This window comes from Miscanthus floridulus, chromosome 4, assembly GCF_019320115.1.
Source record: "Miscanthus floridulus cultivar M001 chromosome 4, ASM1932011v1, whole genome shotgun sequence".
Lineage (NCBI taxonomy): Eukaryota > Viridiplantae > Streptophyta > Magnoliopsida > Poales > Poaceae > Miscanthus > Miscanthus floridulus.
Window position 1 is genome coordinate 19172352 of NC_089583.1, and position 21538 is coordinate 19193889.

Below are 21538 nucleotides of genomic sequence, written 5' to 3' on the forward strand. Positions count from 1 at the left end.
GACTTTGCATGTACTAAAGAATCTCCGCCATCCTCCGCTACTCGGCCTCCTGCTCGGCCTCCACCCTCTCCATCTTCACCTGTATCTGCTCCCATATCCTCCTCTCTTGTTCCAGCTGGGCCTACAATATATTCACCCCAATGTTACAATAATGCAAAGGAAAGGTATGAAAAAGACCAATGAACGATGAATAAACCAGGAATAACCTCGAGTGCCTCCACCCGGTGGTGTGAAGTGTCTTGCCGAGGTCGTATGGCTGGGCTCGTGCTCGTGCTACTTGCTCGAATCTGGGAGAGACTAGGAGTAGCGGTCGAGTTGATTGCGCCGTCACCAATCCAGTACCACCCATGCTTCTTGCCTCCTCCCACCCTCATGACGACTTCTCCATCAAGGTCCTCGGTGCTCGGATGGTACTCTGGCCCATGGACCTCCTTTGCCATCGATGTGTACTCACTAAGGCGGTTGTGGACGGTCGCATTGTTGTACGCCTCGGGCCCATCCTCCAGGTTGTAGTCGACGTCGGATGTCGCCTTTCCCTTGTGGGCCATAGCAAATGCCTTGAAGATGGAGCAAGGCTAGCCACCATGTGACGCCGACTGCGAGAAAAACGGCAAGATGATTAGAAATCATGCAGAATTGAGCATTAGAATAAATAAATGAATTCGTGTACCCATGTTTCTGTGTATCCACTAAGGCTGCGGCTACCTTGATGGTGTGCTACATCTAGCATCATCAAACGCCGCTCTCGGCACAAGTTGTGTGTCTCCTCCCACTCACGTGAGCACCACTTGTCCACCATCTATACCCAGCACTGGGGATGCGTGGCGTAGCAATAAGGAATCATCTACAGGCCATCAAGTACATGACATATAAGAAGATGAAATTAAGCCTACTTAATCTCAAAAGGAATCAATATTAATGTTTTGTATTTACCTACAGGTATTGGTCCTGGGTCAGCGTCATGGTTCTTGCGTCCCTTTTGGTGACCTTTGTTCCAAGGACGGTCCCGTGGTAAGTTACGATGGCCTGGATGCGCGCCTCGTAATGCATGTCCACAATGAGTTTTTGCAGCATTTGGTAGCCACCGCATCCGCCCTAGCCTCATGTCTGTCCTGGCATCTAAAGAAATCCTCCATACAAGCATGATGTATCCATTCATTATTTCAAGAATGTCCAATAAATGCGATGTATTGAGCAATGCAGTGTGAGGAAGACATACCCATAGCTCTTGCTTCACCCACTCCACCTTGTTGTTGAATACCCTACGAGCCTGATCTGCAGCATCAGGGGTGGCGGCGTAGTGGTCAAACGAGTAGGCCGGCCCCGTCACTCCGGCATACTCAACCAGGCCAGGGAAGTGCTCCTTGCATAGAAGACCAAGGATGCCATTGACTTGGCGTGTGTGAGCACCTCCACTCGCCACAATCGTCCTATTCCTACCCAAGTGATTAAGAAAAAGTATTTGTTTCTATTTTGATTTTCAACATATCATATAAAGTAGTGATAACATCTAAAGTTACTTACTTTTTCCCCTTGGGTCGAATCAGCGGGTGTCTCTCATGAGGTATCGGTCACTGAGGGAGGCTCGTGGGACCTTGCAAGTAGACGCTCGATGAACTAGAGGAAGTAGACGGTGGAGTCAGGCTAGCGGGGCCATGGCGGATCGGTGTAGTGGCGAGGCAACGCGGTGTAGGTAGACCCGTAGCGGTGAGGAAGGCGATCGGGGTCACCGAGGTACTCCGGCTCCACTCCGACGGGCTCTTCTCTGCAAAAAAAGAAACATAAAACTGTCAATACAAAATTTCGGCAGCACCTCTCCTGCATGGTGAGGTTTCCAAAACCTGCAAGAAAACCAACGGCACAATGGCCGACATGCACATATATATGAATGGCAGGATGGCCGACATGCACAAGATTTTATCCAACCACATATATATAACAATGTCACAACCACTCCTACGACTCCTACGACTACCACCACTCCTACTCTACCACTACTACTACCGCAACTACTAGTAATACTATGACGATGATGATGGTAGGGCATACTAGTGGGCGTCGTAGGGCGGCGGTGGTGAAGGGGCCAAGGCGCCGGTGGACAAGGCGATGGCTGGGGAAGCGTCGGGGACGTGGCAATGATGGCCGGGGCGCCTCCTCCTCCCCCCCCCCCCCGGCGGGGCGATCAGCTGCCTGCGTGCGTGTGTGAGGTGTGTGTGGGCAGGCTGGTCTGGCGGGGTTAAATCCCCCCTTTGCCGAGTGCCCCTGATCTGGCACTCGGCAAAGTATTTTTTTTAATTTCTTTTAATTCTTTGCCGAGTGCCACCTGGCCTGGCACTCGGCAAAGAGTTTTTTTTAAAAAACTTCTTTGCCGAGTGCCCCCGATCTGGCACTTGGTAAAGTTTTTTTTAATTTTTTTAAATTCTTAGTCGAGTGCCACCCGGCCTGGCACTCGGCAAAGAGGTTTTTTTTTTAATTTTTTAAAATTCTTTGCCGAGTGCCAACCATCCTGGCACTCGGCAAAGAGGCTCCTTTGCCAAGCGCCAAAGGCAGACACTCGGCAAATCGTTTTTATTTTTTTTTCTTCCTGCCCCAAACTTTTTCTATAGTCCTCATATAATACCTGGTACTCCATGTTCCAATGTGGCACATTTCTCGGACTTTGTCTATATTTCTTTAATTTATTTCATTTAATTGAATTTTCTTGGATAATTCAAATTATAACGGCTAGTCATTCGAATAATGAAAAAATAAATGGGAAAATGATATTCATGTTATTTAGTATAATGTGAGGCCGTATCCAGGAACAGACCACCAATTTTGAACATCTTGTTCATGAAACATGACCACGAACTTGCGGTCGAGTTGTTTTTAAATTCTATAAAAAGCAAATGAAGACCAAAAATCTTGAAACTTGTCGAGATGTCATGATATGATATGTGGAGGCTGTGATAAAAAATTGAGGAGGTTTCACGCAAGTTTGTCACGTACGATGCTTACCACCTCGTCGGCCTCTTCACGGAATCATGAAACTTCTTCAGAGATTCTTCGGTTTGCAAGCATCATACATGACAACTTGCGTGAAACCTTCTCAATTTTTTATCACAGCCTCCACATATGATATCATGACATCTCGACAAGTTTCAAGATTTTCGGTCTTTGTTTGCTTTTATAGAATTTAAAAACAACTCAACCGCAAGTTCGTGGTCATGTTTCGTGAACAAGATGTTCGAAATTGGTGGTCTGTTCCTGGAAACGGCCTCACATTATACTAAATAACATGAATATTATTTTCCCATTGATTTTTTTCATTATTCGAATGACTAGCAGTTATAATTTAAATTATCCAAGAAAATTCAATTAAATGAAATAAATTAAAGAAATATAGAAAGAGTCCGAGAAATGTGCCACATTGGAACATGGAGTACCAGGTATTGTATGAGGACTACAGAAAAATTTTGGAGGTCAAAAGTGAAAAAAATATGGTTTGCCGAGTGTCAAAAAATGACACTCGGCAAATCACCGCTTTGCCGAGTGTTAGGAGAAGACACTCGGCACAGGGTTAACGGCGGCGGCCCTTTGCCGAGTGTTCTGGTTTGCCGAGTGCCCGACACTCGACAAACCTGGTCTTTGCCGAGTGTTATTGTTTGCCGAGTGCTAATTGTTTGCCGAGTGCTTTCTCTCTGGCACTCGGCAAATAGCCTCTTTGCCGAACGTCCGATAAAAAGTACTCGGCAAAGTCTGGGACACTCGACAAAGAAGCCATCTCGGGTAGTGAACATTTCATGTTACTAATTAAAAATGGATATGTGAATACATTTGGTTCGTATATATAGTGGATGCATGTCCAATAATCTCCAATGTCAACAGCCTTGACAAAAGTTTATTACAAGGCTAAACTTGTAGCGCAACTATGGACACTACGTCGGATATGATTTTTAGGGGCGGCTAATGGAAATTTGCAGGGGCGGTTTGGCCAGCCGCCCCTACCATACCGTCACTATAAATCATGCATTTATAGGGGCGGTTCCTAGACCGCCCTTACAAATCGATTTGTAGAGGCGGCTGGTGTTATCAGCCGCCCCTATAGTGTATTTTTCGCCAAAAAATTCAAATTACCAACACGTGCTCCCCCAAATCATCTTGTGACGAGTAAAATACATGATCAAGTATCCTGACAAACTTGACTGTAATATTGTGGCCCAAACAAGATTATTTAGCCAAAAGTTTCTAAACATCTTCTATAGTACAAGAACCAAAATAATAACAAACAGACTCATATTATGACAACAAAACATATATCTATATCACAAAAAGACCATGCAAGCATGGTGCATTGAGCTGTGTAGATGGCAGCAGCTGCTAGCATAGACGGGCAGAACTGGCGCATCTCGTATTCGACAAGACTTAGCTCGATCATGAAGAAAGACAGGAGTTCGAGCTGTCCAGTAGTATAAAGATTTTGTCAGGGTTTATGTACTTGTACAGCAAACCTATAGCTTACATGATTTATTGATCACAAAAACATGAGTATGTATTAGTATCTTATCTTCTTCTTAGATTGTGCTGCCTTTAGAAACCTTCTCATGAAACAGTATGGAGTTGGCACCGACATATTGAAATTAAGTGTGTTCACTATCCTCCTCTCCTGCAGAGATTTCAATGTCAGTTATCTGTTTTTTTTTTGCACTAAAAATCAACATGCAGCACATTTTTACCATTTCAAGAATATCAGCCCTTGTGTAGGCGCGATCACAGATTAAGATTAGATCCTCGACCACCGGTACGCTCACTTCTTCAGCCTTGGGGTCCTCGGGGGGAGCCTCCGAGAATGACGCCATCGCCGCAAGCAGATATCTGAGTCTGAGCCGACAGAGAAGAGGAGGTGGCCAACCGCAACTTCTTCGCCTCCTTGAGGAGCTTCATGGAGCAGACAAAGAGACAGGCACATCCGGAGAGAGAGATCCAGACAGAGGGAGAAGCAGAGGAAGAGACAGGCACCTAGGGTTTCGTGGAGCAGACGAGATGTCGCATCGGGGGCAACCGAGCCGGCGGCCACCGGTAGGCGCCATGCTCGGGGACGGCAGCCGTTGGGGCCCCCGCAGCCAGGGGCGGCTGCCCACCACCTGCTGCATCAGCGACTTGGACGGGGCCGCCGTCACCGCGCCCCTATGGTGCAAGGGGGGAGAGGGCGCGAGGGGAGAGAGGCGTGGAGGAAGAGGAGGTCGGCTGAGGCATCCGCTGGCCTGCTCGCGCCAGCCGCCGTCGCCCTAGCCACTGCTCACGTCGGGAGGGGGAGAGAGCGTAGAGGAGAGAGAGAGGGGAGGGAAAGAGAAGCTCTGAAGGGGAATATATTTTTTGACTGTGCTCTAGAATATATAGTCAGTCATTTGTAGGGGCGGCTGTTGATTGTGCCGCCCCTATAAATAGAAACACCGGGGGCGACTGGTGAGTGAGCCACCCCTATAAATCAGACCCATTTGTAGGGGTGACTCGTATCACCAGCCGTCCCTGCTGTTCCATTTATAGGGGCGGCTGGTCTCTGGGCTTCAGAGTACGCCACTGTAGGGGCGGCTCCATCACCGATCACCCTAAAAAAATTTGTCCCGTTGCTACAAACCAGTTTTCTCATAGTGGGAAGAGACGCTGGAGCCCCAAACTTGTAACTCCGTTTTCTCAGCGTATTTGGGAAGGGGCCGGAGCCGTCTTTCTGTGCGACAGCTACAGTACACAACAGTGTTCAACAGTGACCAACACTGGCTAGAGAGAAGGAGCCAGAGCCCCAGGGAGCTGCGCCATATGAGCTCTAAACCATATTTCCCCGGAAATGCATTGCATACACCACCACTGGGCTCCTCACCTCACGCTCGTTGTTGTACCACACGACGGCTCCCGAGTGCACCTTGCCCTCCTCCATCGGCACACCGGACGACACCGTCACGGTGAATGAGACCTTCTGGTTCTGCACGCTGAACTCTAGCCTCGTCGGTGAAACATCAACCGTAAGGCCATTGTCCGCCTCAATAGGGAAGAGGACCTTCACGTCGTACACGGTGTTTGCCGCCCCGACGTTTGTGACAGTCCGCGGGAAGCCCACGGTGATGTTCTTGCCCGGCTGCACACGTGCCGCCATGGTTGGGTAGTTGAGGTCACTGACAGAGACGGACGTCGCGCCAATGGCGCAGGCCGTCATGTTGGAGCCGGTGATGAGAGCGAGCTGCGTAGCGTTGTACCCCTGCGCGTACAGCATAGCCACTTAGTCGCTCTCTGATGCGTCGTACACGAGGCCGGGGTCGCGTGCATTTACTGGGTTGAGCTGCCCGGCACCGTACTTGAGTGCGTTGCTGCCGGAGTTGCCCGGTGTGTTCATGGGAGTGGCTGCATGCATGCATATATGATTGCGACATTGCAAGTTGTTTAGCGAACTGAACAAACGGACACTACAGCATCTTCAGGTTTACAATGAACTGTTGGAAATAGTACTGATTCTATACATGAGATGGGATCAATCATGGATGATGGCTTGGTGTACTGTACCAGTGGTGATGAGAGCTGACATGATCATCTTTGGTGACCAGTCATGGTGGAATGACTAGACGTAGGCAGCGGCCCCACTCGCGTGTGGGCACGCCATGGATGCGCCCGAGATGATGTTGTACTGAACCTTCCTTGTGTCGTTAGGATATTCCATGGGTGATTACAGCAGCGACCATGATGCTATGATGTCAATCCCCGGCGCAGAGAGATCAGGCTGCATTTGAACGTACAACGTAGTAGAAATTTGTTTCATAAAACTAGTCCATTAACTTGAGCTCTCGCACGGGCTATAATTTTAGAAAATATAAGTATCAGTTAACGTTGGCTAATAATAAATTATAAATTATTTATATTAAATTGTGTGTTTTCTCTTTGTTTATTTTCTAAGATAATAGATACTTGCGGTCTATATCTATTTATCATAAACTTATTAATTTAAATGCAAATTTAAGGGTTTAATTTGAATCTTTCATACACATGTGGGTTATTTTGAATTATGTTGCATAATGGTAGAGATGGGCAATTTAGATGGAAAATTAGGGGTTTACTTTATCTAGTGTAATGGCAGAGGTGGGTATTTTTTTTATAAATTACAATATACCTGATGGCTATTATCGACAATGATGATTCAAGTCTACCAGATTAAAGGCTAGATGTTTCCGATTATTGTGAGAATTTCTATGATTTGTCTTTTTTCCTAGCGCATCTGGTGGAAATTAACGTGGTGTCTCCCTTTTTTTGAGGAAATAACGTGGTGTCTCCGTTGGGACCTCTAATTAGTAACATTAAGATTTTTAGCTAGCCACTATGACATATCTGAGGCCATGCGTATCCACTCAATCCACCAGTGTTAGGAGTAGATTAGGGTAGAAATCAAACTAAGTTCTACCGCAACGTACTCCAACACATGGATTAAGAGAAGTGATATGAGTGCATCCATTGAAGCAATGTGACTTCAGATGTTTGTGTGTAAACATTATCATGCACTTTCAAGATCCCAGGAGTGATCATGTTGGGGCCTGGAGAAGAGAAGGAGGCGGCTACTGGTGCTTGAGGATTGGCCGTCATCTCGGTGCGGTCGATGGTACCCACAGGATTACTGTAAAAGACACCCAGGATATATAATATATATATTGTCAGAGAACTAAGCACGTACAAATATGGTCAGCGTGAGCTTACCTAGTGCTGTTGACATGCGCCATGATTTGGTCGAAGTGGTCCTGAGATACCGTGAGACCAGGGACAGGGAGAGCGAAGGCGTCGTCGGTTGCACTGTCGACTGTGACCACACCTGCTGCACCAGCCAAAGAGTGCACCTAAAACATAGTCTGGACTACCGTCATGTGCCGGGCAAAGGACGATCTTGCTTCTGTATGCACCTCCGGCGAGGTTTTCTGGGTAACAGGACCTAAATTGCAGCAGGAAACCACGACTTCAGGCATAATTAGTCCATCAACCTGTGCTACTGGACAGGCTAGTAATTTTGAGAGAGATCAGTGTTAAGCTAGATATAGATTTAGGCCACTGCCTAAACAAAACTGATTATGTTTGCTCTCTTTAGCTTGCTCACATACACTACACAGCACCTATTCATAGTTTGTTCAATATATATACTCTTCCAAGTGTGTTCATACTTAAACCTTTTCACTGAACCTCCATGTATTGATTGTGTTAAGCTCAAACCTTAGTTTGAGTTATGTGATTCACGTGGAAATAGATATGATCATCATGCATCCATATATATGTGTTGTGAATGCTCTATTATAAAATTGATTTTAGCAGACAGCTTATTTTATTAACAGTGATAGTTAGAATTGTGTAGGTGCCTCCAAAAACATCTAGCGGTTTTTAGAAGCGGACGGTTTATCTATGCAGATACCTAGACAGGAAATCAGGCGTCCCTCGAAACTTATTTAGAGAAGCAGTAATCTGTAGATACTCGCCTTTGAAAACATGCTTATTTTCAGCATCTTGGTTAATGAGGCCCGAGGCCCATTACAATAGACTCAACTCTCACATCTCACACTCAGTCGCCGCCCTACCAGACCCCTCTCTCGGCCTTTCTCCATGTGCCCCCTACCTCTTCAACCGCCTCCCTCACTCCACACGCCCCTCCTTTCTCTGGCCACCCCGCTCCCTACGTGCATTCTCTCCCTCTCTCGAGCGCGAGCTTAGAGACTCGGGGCAGCAGAAAATTTCATTGAGGGTGGTAGGCTAGGAGCCCGAGGGCCACGCCGGAGAGCGGCGCTGGCAGATCTTGACCATAGAGGAGGAGGTTGCAAGCACGCGTGGCTCTCTAACCTCTCTCTCCCTCTCCTCCCTCAATCTCCCTCACTATCTCTCTCCTCACGGGGCGACATGGGCATGGAGTTCTTAGAAAATACAAAAAGTTGATGATTGTTGAAGTCTACAGAATTGATGGCCGGATGTTAAGTTTCTGGTTTTCTTTGGAATTTACAAAATTTATTGTTTTATCAATAGTGCATCTACCGACGATTAAAGTAGAGGCTTCAAAAGGAATCATTGGAAATAAGATGGCGGTAAGATAAGATGCCGGCCCCATTGGAAATGCTTGAATTCATTTCAAGAGTTTTTGCGGGTATTGAACTGATTGATACAAAATTTGTGCAAATTTCCTGTTTTTCAAATGCTCACTGCCATTTGTATTGAATTAATATACTAATGCATCATTGTTATCATCTTACCCGTTAGCAGGGAATGCAAGCGTGGCATTTGTGAGTACTGGGAAGGTGTTAATGGAGGCTCCCTGCAAGAGAAGAACACAGTTGTCATGATTGGTACATTTTAATTTCAGTGAGAGAAGAAAAAGATATTCGAGCATAGAACATAGTGGACTTCAGGTTAATTCATCTCTGACCACTATGGTCTCGCTGTTCCCAAAAACAATCTTGTCGATGAACCGGCGATCGATGCTGCTCGCTGCCACTGCACAGACAACATCCACGGTGCGACATTGCAAACGTGCCCTTCCGGATTCAGCCCCGAGTTCCCTGCCGCCGAGGACGTGAGCACCTGACGCCTCATGGCATGGAAGGAGCCAATGGCTATCACTTCACTGAACTACTGAAGTACTCAAATGGGAAGGGGAGCCCGATGGATATGGAGATCACGTCCACACCATCGGCGATGGCGTCATCGAACCCGCGAAGATGTCGGCATCGCCGCAGCAAACCTTGTAGATGGCGAGCCTGGCGCCGGGCACTTCGCCGCGAGCTGTGCCGGCGGCTAATCCATACAAGCTGGCGTTGGCCACCGCACGCCCGGCCGCGGTGGATGCCGTGTGGCTGCCGTGGTCGTCATCGTCCAGTGGCGACAGGCAAGAGCTGCTGGATCTTCGTCCAGTGGCGACAGGCAAGAGCTGCTGGATCTTCCATCGTAGGCGCGTGCTCTGATGATTTTACTGCATGTCACGCCATAGTCGAACAGTGAGTCCGTGTCATGTTTTCCTTTGCTTGAATTTAAGTTCTATTGATAATTTTCTGCCTGAATGAGAATAATAACTAACAAATAAGGGATATCTCAAACAATTAATTTGAGCTAGCTAGAAACTAAAAAGAAAGGCCTTTTCGTACTTATTGCACGTGATGTTGTGGCATGTACCCTTCCACCTGCTCGGTGGTGGGTCAAAGCCTTTGTCGGAGAAAGATGGCGAGTCAGGCCATATACCGGTGTCGAGCTTACCGACGATGACGTCTCCTTCCAGTGGGGCTCTTCAAAGGTTGTTTGAGGGAAGCCCAAGAAGTCCCAGGATCTTGTGGTCAAAAGGTCGAGGGTCCTACTTGGGAAGACTAAGACAACGACATTCATGCCTAACTGTAACAAGGAAAATAGTATAAGATAGAGCTAGATTCATGCTTGCTTTACAATTTATACCGTTGACATCAATAGAAAGTAGTTAATATATTTTGGGTTCATCCAGCTTTCCTTTGATCTTGCATTGATGTCTCTACTACGTCCTTGCGACATAGGTCTCAAACCTCAATGCACAAAGGAAAACGATTGAAAAGAGCATGTTAATTGTCACAAACCAGACAGTTTATGTGCCTCTTCTTTGCTTAGCTCGGCGGCGAAACCATTTAAGCTTCTCTTGTAACTACGTAGGATCCTGTCCGGAGCATAGCTACATAAAGACAAAAGGATTGATTTATATGGTCCAGCCTTTTTTTCATAACAAGAATTATTAATCTTTCAACTTGAGCATGTGACTGATAGATTTCGTAGGACTCAATCGAGTCAAAATCCAAGTAGTCAAAGATCCTAATACACGATCTACAAAGAGGCATAAAAGGGAGAAAAAGGGATAGGTAGAGTATGAAGTCGCAGACCATCGAAGGCCGTAGTGGTCGGAGCAGTCGGAGTGGTGGAAGCGTCGGCCGCGGCCTCGTTCACGGATGCCATCTGCGCGCCGGCAGCGACGTTCGGTGGAGAGAGGAGGCGGTGCAGTGGCGTCCTTGGCGGCGGCGTGTGCGTCGAGGTGGCGTTGCCGGCGTCGGTGGTGCTTCCCGTCGCTGGCAGCGCCCCTTCTCAAGATCGGGTTAGGGTTAGGATGCCAGTGGGGTGTCTAGCGGCGCGGTGAACCTCGTGCTACGAGCCCCAGCCCCCACCTTTCCTTTATAGCGCTGTGCGACGGGGGCCCACCAACCATGTAGGGTTGGGCGCCCCCGATCAAAGCGCGAGAACAAGGCCCAAAGACCGTTGGGCCTAATGGCGTGGGAGATCAATCCAACAGTGACAAATAAAGCCGCTAATGGCATGACAAGGTCACATAGCACGCAATCGCCTGTCGTTATATATGAGATACCATATAGGATTAGGTTGGGTCGAAGAAAAAAAGATTAGACCTGCCGCCTTCCAGGACCTGGTTCAGCAGTTCCTGATGAGCAAACTATACAGCAGAGAAACCTTCAGGCTCCGACGCATTCGTGCTTCCCTCCGTCCCTAAACATTCGTTTTCGTTTCTAAAGAAACAACATCGACTAAATATATATTAAAACTAGTAATATTTATGATACATAATAAGTATCATTGGATAGATATTTGAATTTAGTTTTTTAATAAATTTATTTGCAGATAGAAATGTTGCATGCATTTTCTATAAATCAAGTTAAAGTTATAAATGCGCAAATCGTGGCAACAAACATTTAGAGACATAGGGAGTATATGCATGATAATTAATGCATGGTAGATGCTGCTCGCAACAGCCATGCATGTTCGCAGATCAAATTAGCTAAGCTGTACAATTAGTACAAATAACTAAATCTAAACCGTAAACAGTCGGCCACCTAAAGTTTAGCCATTATTCGGTCTAATCAGCCACTTATATGGGCACTAGTATAGAAATGATTTTTTACAGATGTCTCCCTTTTCTAACAGATGCGGTTAAACTAGGACGCCGTCTCTAACCTTGGTGGGAGGCAATGTAGCTAAACAACCGTTGCTGGAAATCAATTTTCGGAGGTGGATCTGTTAAGTAAACTGTCACTAGAAATAGATCTATTTTTAAGAAAGGTCGGGTTAAGAGAACCGTTTCTAAAAATATGATTTTTAGGGATGGTTGCTTATGTCAACCGCTTCTGAAAATAGCTGATTTTTAAGGGCGGTTGACTTAAGTTAATCGCCCCTTGAAATCGATTTTTAAAGACAGTTGACTAAGTCAACCACTCTTAAAATACTTGCAACACAAATAAATTCATAAATTTTTCAAATAAAGTCAGATATAGATAAACTTTATATCAAAATTATAGAGCTCGATGAGATCTATAACTTTGTAGATGACGAAATTTTTATTGGAGATTGTTTAGGTGCCCAAATATATATATTAAGTTGTTAGATTTTGAATTTTTTAAATGACCTTGGATGGAGACATGTTCTATATAAAAATTATAGTGCTCGACGAGATTTAAAACTTTATAGTTGAAAATTTTCCCATTAAAGGTCGTTTAAGTGTCAAAATGTTGATTAGAAGATCCATACGTTTTAGTACAAATAGATAGCATTACATAATTTAACACAAGTGTGGTAGGGGACAGAGGCTAAGGTTATACAAGTGGCTGGTTGGTCCTCTAGGACTCTAGCCACATTGATAATTTTTTCTTATTTTTATGGCTTCTAAATGATTTTAAAAAAAATCTGAAAATTATTTTTAGAAATGATTGACTATTGACTAAGTCAACTAACTCTGAAAATAGATTTTAAGGACAGTTGTCTTAAGAAAATTGTCTCTAAAAATCGATTTTTATGGACAGTTTTAAAGCCGCCTCTAAAAATCACTTATTTTTACGATCGCTGGCACAGTAGCGATTTTTTAAACCATCTATGAAGATCATTTTTTACCATGAGTAAAAATCTTTTCTATACTAGTGGGAGCAAGCGATAGTTTAAATGGGCTGAACCGCTAATTAAACAGAAAAAGTGTACGATTGTGTAGCATTTAAACAGTGTGCAAACGGGCTAAACGGTCATTTAGACTAACAATGATAAATACCATGTGAAACGAACTGGATTTTCTAAACCAAAAATTCCGACAATTTAGCTATATGATAGTTCCAAGACATCTCGCCTATCACGAGCATCTAGTTTTCGTCTAGTTATAAGTTCATACAAGCATCAGTACATAAATATAATTATTACAATCGTTTTGGATACAAACACTCAAGGCTAAATAAAAAAGAAACATCGATGTCCAAACTGATGGCCGCTGAGGAGCGGTGCACCAGCAGATGGGTGACTGCGCTGTCGGCCAACGATGCGCCACGGATTGCTGGATGATGATGTGTGCGCGCTATGTGATCAGGAGAGCAGGAGTCAGAGGATCACTTGGCGACAGGATGTGTGTTCGCCAGAGAAGTGTGGTACAGGGTGTTAGCGCCGTTGGACCTCACCCGTCTCACGCCGCAGCTTGGTACATCTGTCGTTGATTGGTGGCTCCACAGCCGAGGGCAGCTGGGACAGCAGCGTCGCAAAGGTTTGACACTCTGCTAATTCTAGGAGCTTGGTGCCTCTAGAAGGAACGTAATCGAAGAGTATTTGACAATGTCTATCAGACGGCCGTCGCGGTTGCTGCCACCATACAGGAAGAAGCCGATCGCTGGTCTCAGGGGTACAGCCATCTCGCTGCGCTGTGGGCGAACTCTGATACCGGTTGATCTACGGTTGCCTGCGTTGTCGCAAAAGTCTATCTATGTAAATAGAAGCTTATGTGCGCCGCTCCCTGTTACAGGTCTAACACTGTTAGGCTATAGCGTGCTACTCTGTAACAACTCCTTCTCCTTCTTGATGTACATGCTAAGCATGGTCACGAAAAAAAACTGCGCTGTCGGCCCAGTAGACGTCGTGGATGAGGTCCTCACGGCAACGACAAGCCGCTAATCGTTGTGGTGCGTCACGGGGTGGAGTCATAGGTCCTTGGTGATCTGCTGCTTCACTTTCCAGACAGAACCATTTATAGGTCCTTCAAGATCATCGAGGCCAACCAGACTCCCTGCGTGCAGCCTGATTTCTGGATTACCTTTTGGATTAGGACCGCACGATACAGATTCTTTGCCCCCAACCTGGCTCTAGCGGTACGGAAATTTTCTGTGTTCCTCCTTATTAGCCTGGCTTGCGTAGGCAAAGCAAGCGTGCGAGCATCGCGAGGGGAAAAAGGCTTTGGATTGCTTACATGCGCCTAACCAAACTAGAGCTCTGCACCGCCAGGCTTCACGTGCTGACTTAGCGTATGCAGGATTACTCTCAACAGCCGAAACAAGGGCCCTATTTGGATCCATGGGTTAGAGCTAGTTTGGACTAGTTGGAGCTCAACTAGCCCTAAAGTAGCCAAACAGGAGGGCTAGAGTGGGTTATTTGCAACTAGCCCACCCTAAAAAACTATCCCTCCAAAGAGGTGATTATTTGGGCTAGTTGGGGCTATTTGAGGTGGGGTCTACTGTTTTCTCTCTACTTTCACCCGCACCAATGATTTGGAAAGCACATTTATTATCATTTTAACCCTTGTATCCAAACATCTCTTAGGCTAGAGTTAGTTCAGGGCTAGTCCTGAGATAGAAACTAACTCTAACCTCTAGCTGTGCTAGAGTATCCAAACAGGGCCAAGGAGGTTTTATTCTGAAACCATTGCACAAATCACAAGCCTTGGATGGCAGCTCCTTCACTGTCTAAACCCCGTTTTCCTGGGAGTCGTCGTCCGTTATTGCGTACACCACCACCGGGCTCCTCACCTCATTCTCGTTGTTGTACCACACGATGGCGGCTGAGTGGACCCTGCCCTCCTCCATCGCCACGCCGGACACCGTCACGGCGAACAAGACCTTCTGGCCCTGTGCGCTGAACTCTAGTCTGCTCGGAGACACATCAATGGTGAGGTCATTGGCCGCCTCAATAGGAAAAATGACCTTCACGTCATACACGGCGCTTGTGGCCCCGACGTTGGTGGCAGTCCGCGGGAAGACCGCAGTGAAGTTCTTGCCCGGCTCCACACGGGTCGCCATGGTCGGGTAGTTGAGGTCGCTGGGTGTGCCGGACGTCGAGCCATTATTAGCGCAGGACGTGGTGTTGGAGCCGGTGATGAGTGCGAGCTGCTCGGCGGTGTAATTCTGCGCGCACAGCATAGCCACATAGTCGCCCTCCGATGCGTCATACACGAGGCCCGGGTCATGCGCCTTTGCTGGGTTGAGTTGCCCGGCACCGTACTTGAGCGCGGTCATGTTGGAATTGCCCGGTGTGTTCATTGGAGTGGCTGCATACATGATGAGCACCATGCATTGCGATATCATGATATTGCAAGTTGTTCACCGAGATGAACAAATTAAATTAGTGGAAATGATATACCAAAGTCTATTGGAGGTGCAATCGATCTATGAAATGGTGGTTTACACGGTCGTCGTACCGGTGGTGATGAGAGCCGACATGATCATCGCCGGCGACCAGTCACGGTGGAGTGACTTGACATAGGCGGCGGCTCCGCTCGCGTGTGGGCACGCCATGGATGTGCCGGAGATGATGTTGTACTGAACCTTCCTCGTGTCGTTAGGATTGCCCGAGGGTGATGACAGCGGTGACCATGAGGCAATGATGTCTACCCCCGGCGCAGATAGATCAGGCTGCACACATTTGAACGTTGTAGAGAGAATATTTAATTTTAAATGCGACATTTCCATGAAATGATGGAAGATTGTTCGTGAATATCATCAATCAGGCACCTTCAAGATCGAAGGGGTGACCAAGTTGGGGCCTGGAGAAGAGAAGGAGGCGGCCACAGGAGCTTGTGGATTGCCCGTAGTCACGGTGCGGTCTATGGTACCCACAGGATTACTGCACAACAGACACGAACTGGGATATATAGTGTAGTTCATCGATCTGGCAATCTAGCAATGGTCATTGAGCTCACCTAGTGCTGTTGACATACGCCATGATTTGGTCGAAGTTGTCCTGAGTTACCGTGAGACCAGGGAGAGGCAGAGTGAAAGCGACGTCGGGCGCGCGGGTGACTAAGACGACACCTGCTGCACCGGCCAAGAAAGGGCCTGAGACGCCGTTCGAACGGCCCTTCTGGGGTGGGCAGAGAACGATCTTGCCTTTGTAAGGACCTCCGGCGAGGTTCTCTGGATCACATGACCTACATTATTGTAGTAAAAGAAACATAAACACTATATATATAATATAGACAGTCATGCACTCACACACACTATGACACTAGTATGCATGCATGCATGCATGCATGTATGTATGCATGTATGTATGTATGTATGTATGACATTGTCATCGTCTTACCCGTTGGCAGGGAATGCAAGTGTAGCATTTGCTATCGTTGGAAAGGTGTTAACGGAGGCTCCCTGCAACAGAAGAAAACAGTTGTAATCACTACCGGAAACAGAGACTTTGCCAAGTGCAAAATTCTTTGCCGAGTGTAAAAAAAAAAATTAAACTTTGCCGAGTGCTGGGCATAGGGCACTCGGCAAAGAAATAAAAAAAAATCAAACTTTGCCGAGTGCCGGACATGGGGCACTCAGCAAAGAAATTTTAAAAATAAAAATAAAAAACTTTGCCGAGTGCATGAAGGTTGACACTCGGCAAAGAAATTTTGTAAAAAAAATAAAAACACTTTGCCGAGTGCTTGAAGGGTTGGCACTCGGCAAAGATTTTTTTAAAAAAAATAAAAAATCTTTGCCGAGTGCCTACCGGGTTGGCACTCGGCAAAGTGACCATCAACGGGACAGGCGCTCGCCTTCCAGGAGCTCGCGCCACCGGCTGCATTCCTGCTAGGGTCTCGCTGCTGCCCGCGCGCGGAATGTCGTCGCCGCCACTCGCCCGGCCTCGCCCCTCCACCTGCAAGGTCTCGACAGCCCCCGACTCATCTCTTGACGCCAGAGTTTGTCCACCGACCGCGTGGCCACCCGGTAGTCGTCGTCGCCTGCTCCTCCGCTGCTACCACAGAATCCAAGTATGTTTTGTAAAAAAAAAAAGATAAAATGAAAGTACAATTGTACACTTTATATTTTAATTATCTGTAAAAAAATAAGGTTCCCAGCCTACGGGATTTTAGTTCTGGTCTACAGCTTAAGCAATTCCTGTCATTTCATTCCTCTATCTTTTTGGCCATAAAGATCAAGAGGTACGGCCGACGGCTCTCATCATTCCCAAGCACCGTATAAAATCACATAGAACTAATCAACTAATAATAGTTGCGTGTGTATATCAGAGTCATCGTCGATAGGATGGGAGCAGCCGTACGTGCATCAGCTTGCAGCGCGCATTGCTTGCTCCGTAGCCTTGTGCGCAGGAAACAATGCAGGGGCTTGGCGCGTAGAGTACGTCCTGGCACCCTGCCCAGCAGGACGGTACTTTACATTCCACGATGAAATATCTGGGGCTCCTTGCATTGTGCCGGGATATAGTATTCAGCGTGCTGAGGCCTGAGGCATATCATATTGTGTTTTCTCAAGCTGTTTCAAGGACGAGAGCCAACAAGAGGGTTTAGATTGGTTTCATTAGGAATCTGTCATTATTCATCATCTTGTCCTAGGAAAGCTCATAGCACATATCCACGAGATGTTTGCTGGTAGCCTGCTACAGGGAATTGATTATTTTTTTTAGGTTTCAACGGGGGGTTAAACCCTACCTGATTTTATTTTCTATTCCTAGCCTGGCAGGCTTACATCATGATATGAGTTCACACATCAGAAGGATGTTGATAGGGATGGCCGGATGGGGACATTTGCTTCTTTGTTTCCAGAACGCTGCCTCTCCTTAATCGCCTGGGCAAGGCATTCCTGGCAGAGACGGCGAACCTGCATCTCCTGAATCCACAACCTTCTCACATCCTCAAAGGTATCAAACAGTAGAATTAAGACTTTGTAATTTTGAATGAGTTGGTGTGGCGCCCTGTAACACCGAGACCAGACCTTGGCAGCCGCTCGAGTCTACTTGAGGCAAGCCGCGAGTTGACCAGTGGCATCCGGGATGACCGCAGTAGATAAACCCCACGCTGGGAGAACCGAATGAAGGCAAAAAAGTTGTATTGTGTAACCAGCAGTTTTCAAAACGGAAAAGCTTTGATTTTGGTATTTCAGTCGAGATCGTTAGAAGTATGGGCACGTGGTCAGAGGATGGTTTTGGAAGTGGTTTAAGAGATGTGTTTGGGAAAGTCAAGGACTGCTCAAGGTTTACAAAAGCCCTGTCTAAGGTAGCAAGGATAGGATCCGGCTGGCCACTGGACCAGGTGAAAGATCGGCCAAGCAAAGGGATTTCCAGGAGAGCTAGTTGCTCGATGGAGTCGTTGAAGGCATTGAAAAGGGATTGGTTAATTGTGTGGTTGCTCTTCTTAACAGCTGACCTGACCAAACTGAAATCACCGATGATCACCCAAGGGCCAAAGATCAGCGGTAGGATGCGTATCGTATTGTGTCTTCCCAGATGCTGTTTGATGGACGAGAGCCAACAAGAGGTTTAGATTGGTTTCATTAGGAAGATGTCATTATTCGTCATTCTGTCCAAGGCAAGCTCCTAGCACATATCTGCCAGATGTTTGCTGATACCCTGCTAGTGGGAATTGATTATTTGACTTCGTTGTTGGGGAAGTATACACATGAAAACAAATAATTGTTTGGATTATCCAAAGCTGATGGCACTACCTGAGACGGCTTCTTTGCCGAGTGTCCCAGACTTTGCCGAGTGCTTTTTATCGGGCACTTGGCAAAGAGGCTATTTGCCGAGTGCCAGGAAGAAAGCACTCGGCAAACAACTGGCACTCGGCAAATAGGTGGTTTGCCGAGTGCCGAGCACTCGGCAAACAATAACACTCGGCAAAGACCATGTTTGCCGAGTGTTGGGCACTCGGCAAAACAGAACACTCGGCATAGGGCCACCGCCGCTAACGGCCGGCAGCTGCCGTTAACCCTTTGCCGAGTGTCTTATCCTGACACTCGGCAAAGCAGTGATTTGCCGAGTGCAATTTTTTTGATACTCGGCAAACCATATTTTTTTTCATTTTTGACCTCCAAACTTTTTCTACAGTCCTCATAAAATACCTAGTACTCCATGTTCTAATGTGGCACATTTCTTGGACTTTTTCTATATTTCTTTAATTTATTTCATTTAATTGAATTTTCTTGGATAATTCAAATTATAACTGCTAGTCATATGAATAATGAAAAAATGATTGGAAAAATGATATTCATGTTATTTAGTATAATGTGAGGCCGTATCCAGAAACAGACCACCAATTTCGAACATCTTGTTTACGAAACATGACCATGAACTTGCGGTCGAGTTATTTTTAAATTCTATAAAAGGCAAACGAAGTCCAAAAATCATGAAACTTATCAAGATGTCATGATACCATCTGTGCAGGCTGTGATAAAAATTTGAGAAGATTTCGCGCAAGTTGTCACATACGATGCTTGCAAACGCGAAACCTTCTCAAATTTTTATCACAGCCTCCACAGATGATATCATGACATCTTGACAAGTTTCATGATTTTCAGACTTCGTTTGCTTTTTATAGAATTTAAAAACAATTCGACCGCAAGTTCGTGGTCATGTTTCGTGAACAAGATGTTCAAAATTGGTGGTCTGTTCCTGGCCTCACATTATACTCAATAACATGAATATCATTTTTCCATTCATTTTTTTCATTATTCGAATGACTAGCAGTTATAATTTGAATTATCCAAGAAAATTCAATTAAATGAAATAAATTAAATAAATATAGAAAAAGTGCGAGAAATGTGCCACATTGGAACATGGAGTACTAGGTATTGTATGAGGATTGCAGCAAAAGTTTGGAGATCAAAAGTGAAAAAATATGGTTTGCCGAGTGTCTAAGTCTGGCGCTCGACAAAGAGGTGGTTTGCCGAGTGCCAGGATGGCCGGCACTCGGCAAAGAATTTTAAAATTTTTTAAAAATACCCCTCTTTGACGAGTGCCAGGCCGGGTGGCACTCGACAAATAATTTAAAAAAAATTAAAAAATACTTTGCCGAGTGCCAGATCATGGGCACTCGCCAAAGAATTTTTTAAAAAAACCTCTTTGCCGAGTGCCGGGCCAGGTGCACTCGGCAGAGAATTAAAAAAAATACTTTGCCGAGTGCTAGATCGGGGGCACTCGGCAAAGGGGGGATTTAACCCCGGTGGCCCAGCCGGCCCACACACACCGCAAGCACGCACACACGCACGTTGACCGCGCCAGCGCCACCACCGCCACCCCCACCCTCACCAGCGCCGCCGCCGGCCCCGCCTGCGCCCGCGCCAGCGTCGCCCACGCCAACGCCGCCACCGCTGCTGCCTGCGCCCGCCCTGCCCCAAGCGTCGTGCCGCCGGAGGAGGAGAAAGAGAGGAGGAGGAAGAGAAGGAGGAGGAGGAAGAAGGAGGAAGCAGGAAGGAGGAGGAGGTGCCCCAGCCGCCATTGCCACGTCCACGGCACTTCCCCAGCCATCGCCTTGTCCACCAGCGCCCTGGCCCCTTCACCACCACCGCCCTATGCTGCCCACTAGGTATGCTCTACCGTCGTCGTCGTCGTCGTAGTATTACTAGTAGTTGTGGTAGTAGTAGTGGTAGAGTAGCAGTGGTGGTAGTAGTATGAGTCATAGGAGTGGTTGTGACATTGTTATATATATGTGGCAGTATATAATCTTGTGCATGTCGGCCATCATGTCGTTCATATATATGTACATGTTGGCCATCGTGTCATTGGTTTTCTTGCAGGTTTTGGAAACCTCACCATGTAGGGGAGGTGCTGCCAAAATTTTGTATTGACAGTTTTATGTTTCTTTTTTTATAGAGAAGAGCCCATCGGAGCGGAGCCGGAGTACCTCGGCGACCCCGATCGCCTTCCTCGCCATTGCGGGTCTACCTACACCGCGTCGCTTCACCACTGCACCGACCCACCACAGCCCCGCTAGCCTGACTCCACCGCCACCCTAGGTATAACCTCTCTTTCCATATCATGGTTGTAGATCACGTAACCCAGTTAGGCGTTTCCCGTTCGAAAGAGATACGGTTGGAAATATGCAGATATTTCCATATCTAGAACTGTATCTGTTTCGAATTGTCCATGTTTTTTGGATAGCCCATGGATGCGTAGGTGGGGTTAGTTTCCATGGTCTGCTCCGATTCGAGACAGAGTTTCGGCATCATCTCCCTGTTGTTCTCCAGATACACACTCTCCCTGACAGGACTTGTATTTGGAAAACAGTGGGGAGGTGCTACCGAAATTATGTCTCAGATAGGAGTAGAGCATGGAAACTAACCTCATCTACGGATCCTCACGTGGGATTAGGACCTATCCTCACCTATTAGATAGTAGGAATGTCGTGTAGATGCAATTGATGTTTATATTAGTCACCGCTATAAATGTTAGAGGATGGAGGACCGTGAGTGGATGTACACTAGCCACGCAAGTCAGGGTCAGGTCACCAATGAATGGATCGACAACACTGATGCTTTCTTGGAATAGGCATTTGGCGTGGCTGCTAAAGGAGCGAGTAACA

At 46.6% G+C, this 21538-nt stretch overlaps 1 protein-coding gene and 2 pseudogenes across 1 annotated transcript; all 3 read right to left on the minus strand.

Annotated features, from left to right (window-relative positions):
* Nucleotides 1-5803: 5803 nt before the first annotated feature.
* LOC136548180 (subtilisin-like protease SBT4.3) lies at nucleotides 5804-7602 on the minus strand (annotated as a pseudogene).
* Nucleotides 7603-9391: 1789 nt separating this feature from the next.
* On the minus strand, nucleotides 9392-13664 carry LOC136548181 (subtilisin-like protease SBT4.3; annotated as a pseudogene).
* A 1044-nt stretch (nucleotides 13665-14708) lies between these two features.
* On the minus strand, nucleotides 14709-20484 carry LOC136548183 (subtilisin-like protease SBT4.4). The gene is made up of 6 exons (XM_066539795.1): nucleotides 20225-20484; nucleotides 16324-16413; nucleotides 15941-16168; nucleotides 15753-15864; nucleotides 15440-15653; nucleotides 14709-15289 (listed from the first exon to the last, which is right to left on the minus strand). Exons 1-6 carry the CDS (start codon nucleotides 20482-20484, stop codon nucleotides 14709-14711), a joined length of 1485 nt encoding a protein of 494 aa, XP_066395892.1.
* Between the last annotated feature and the right edge of the window lie 1054 nt (nucleotides 20485-21538).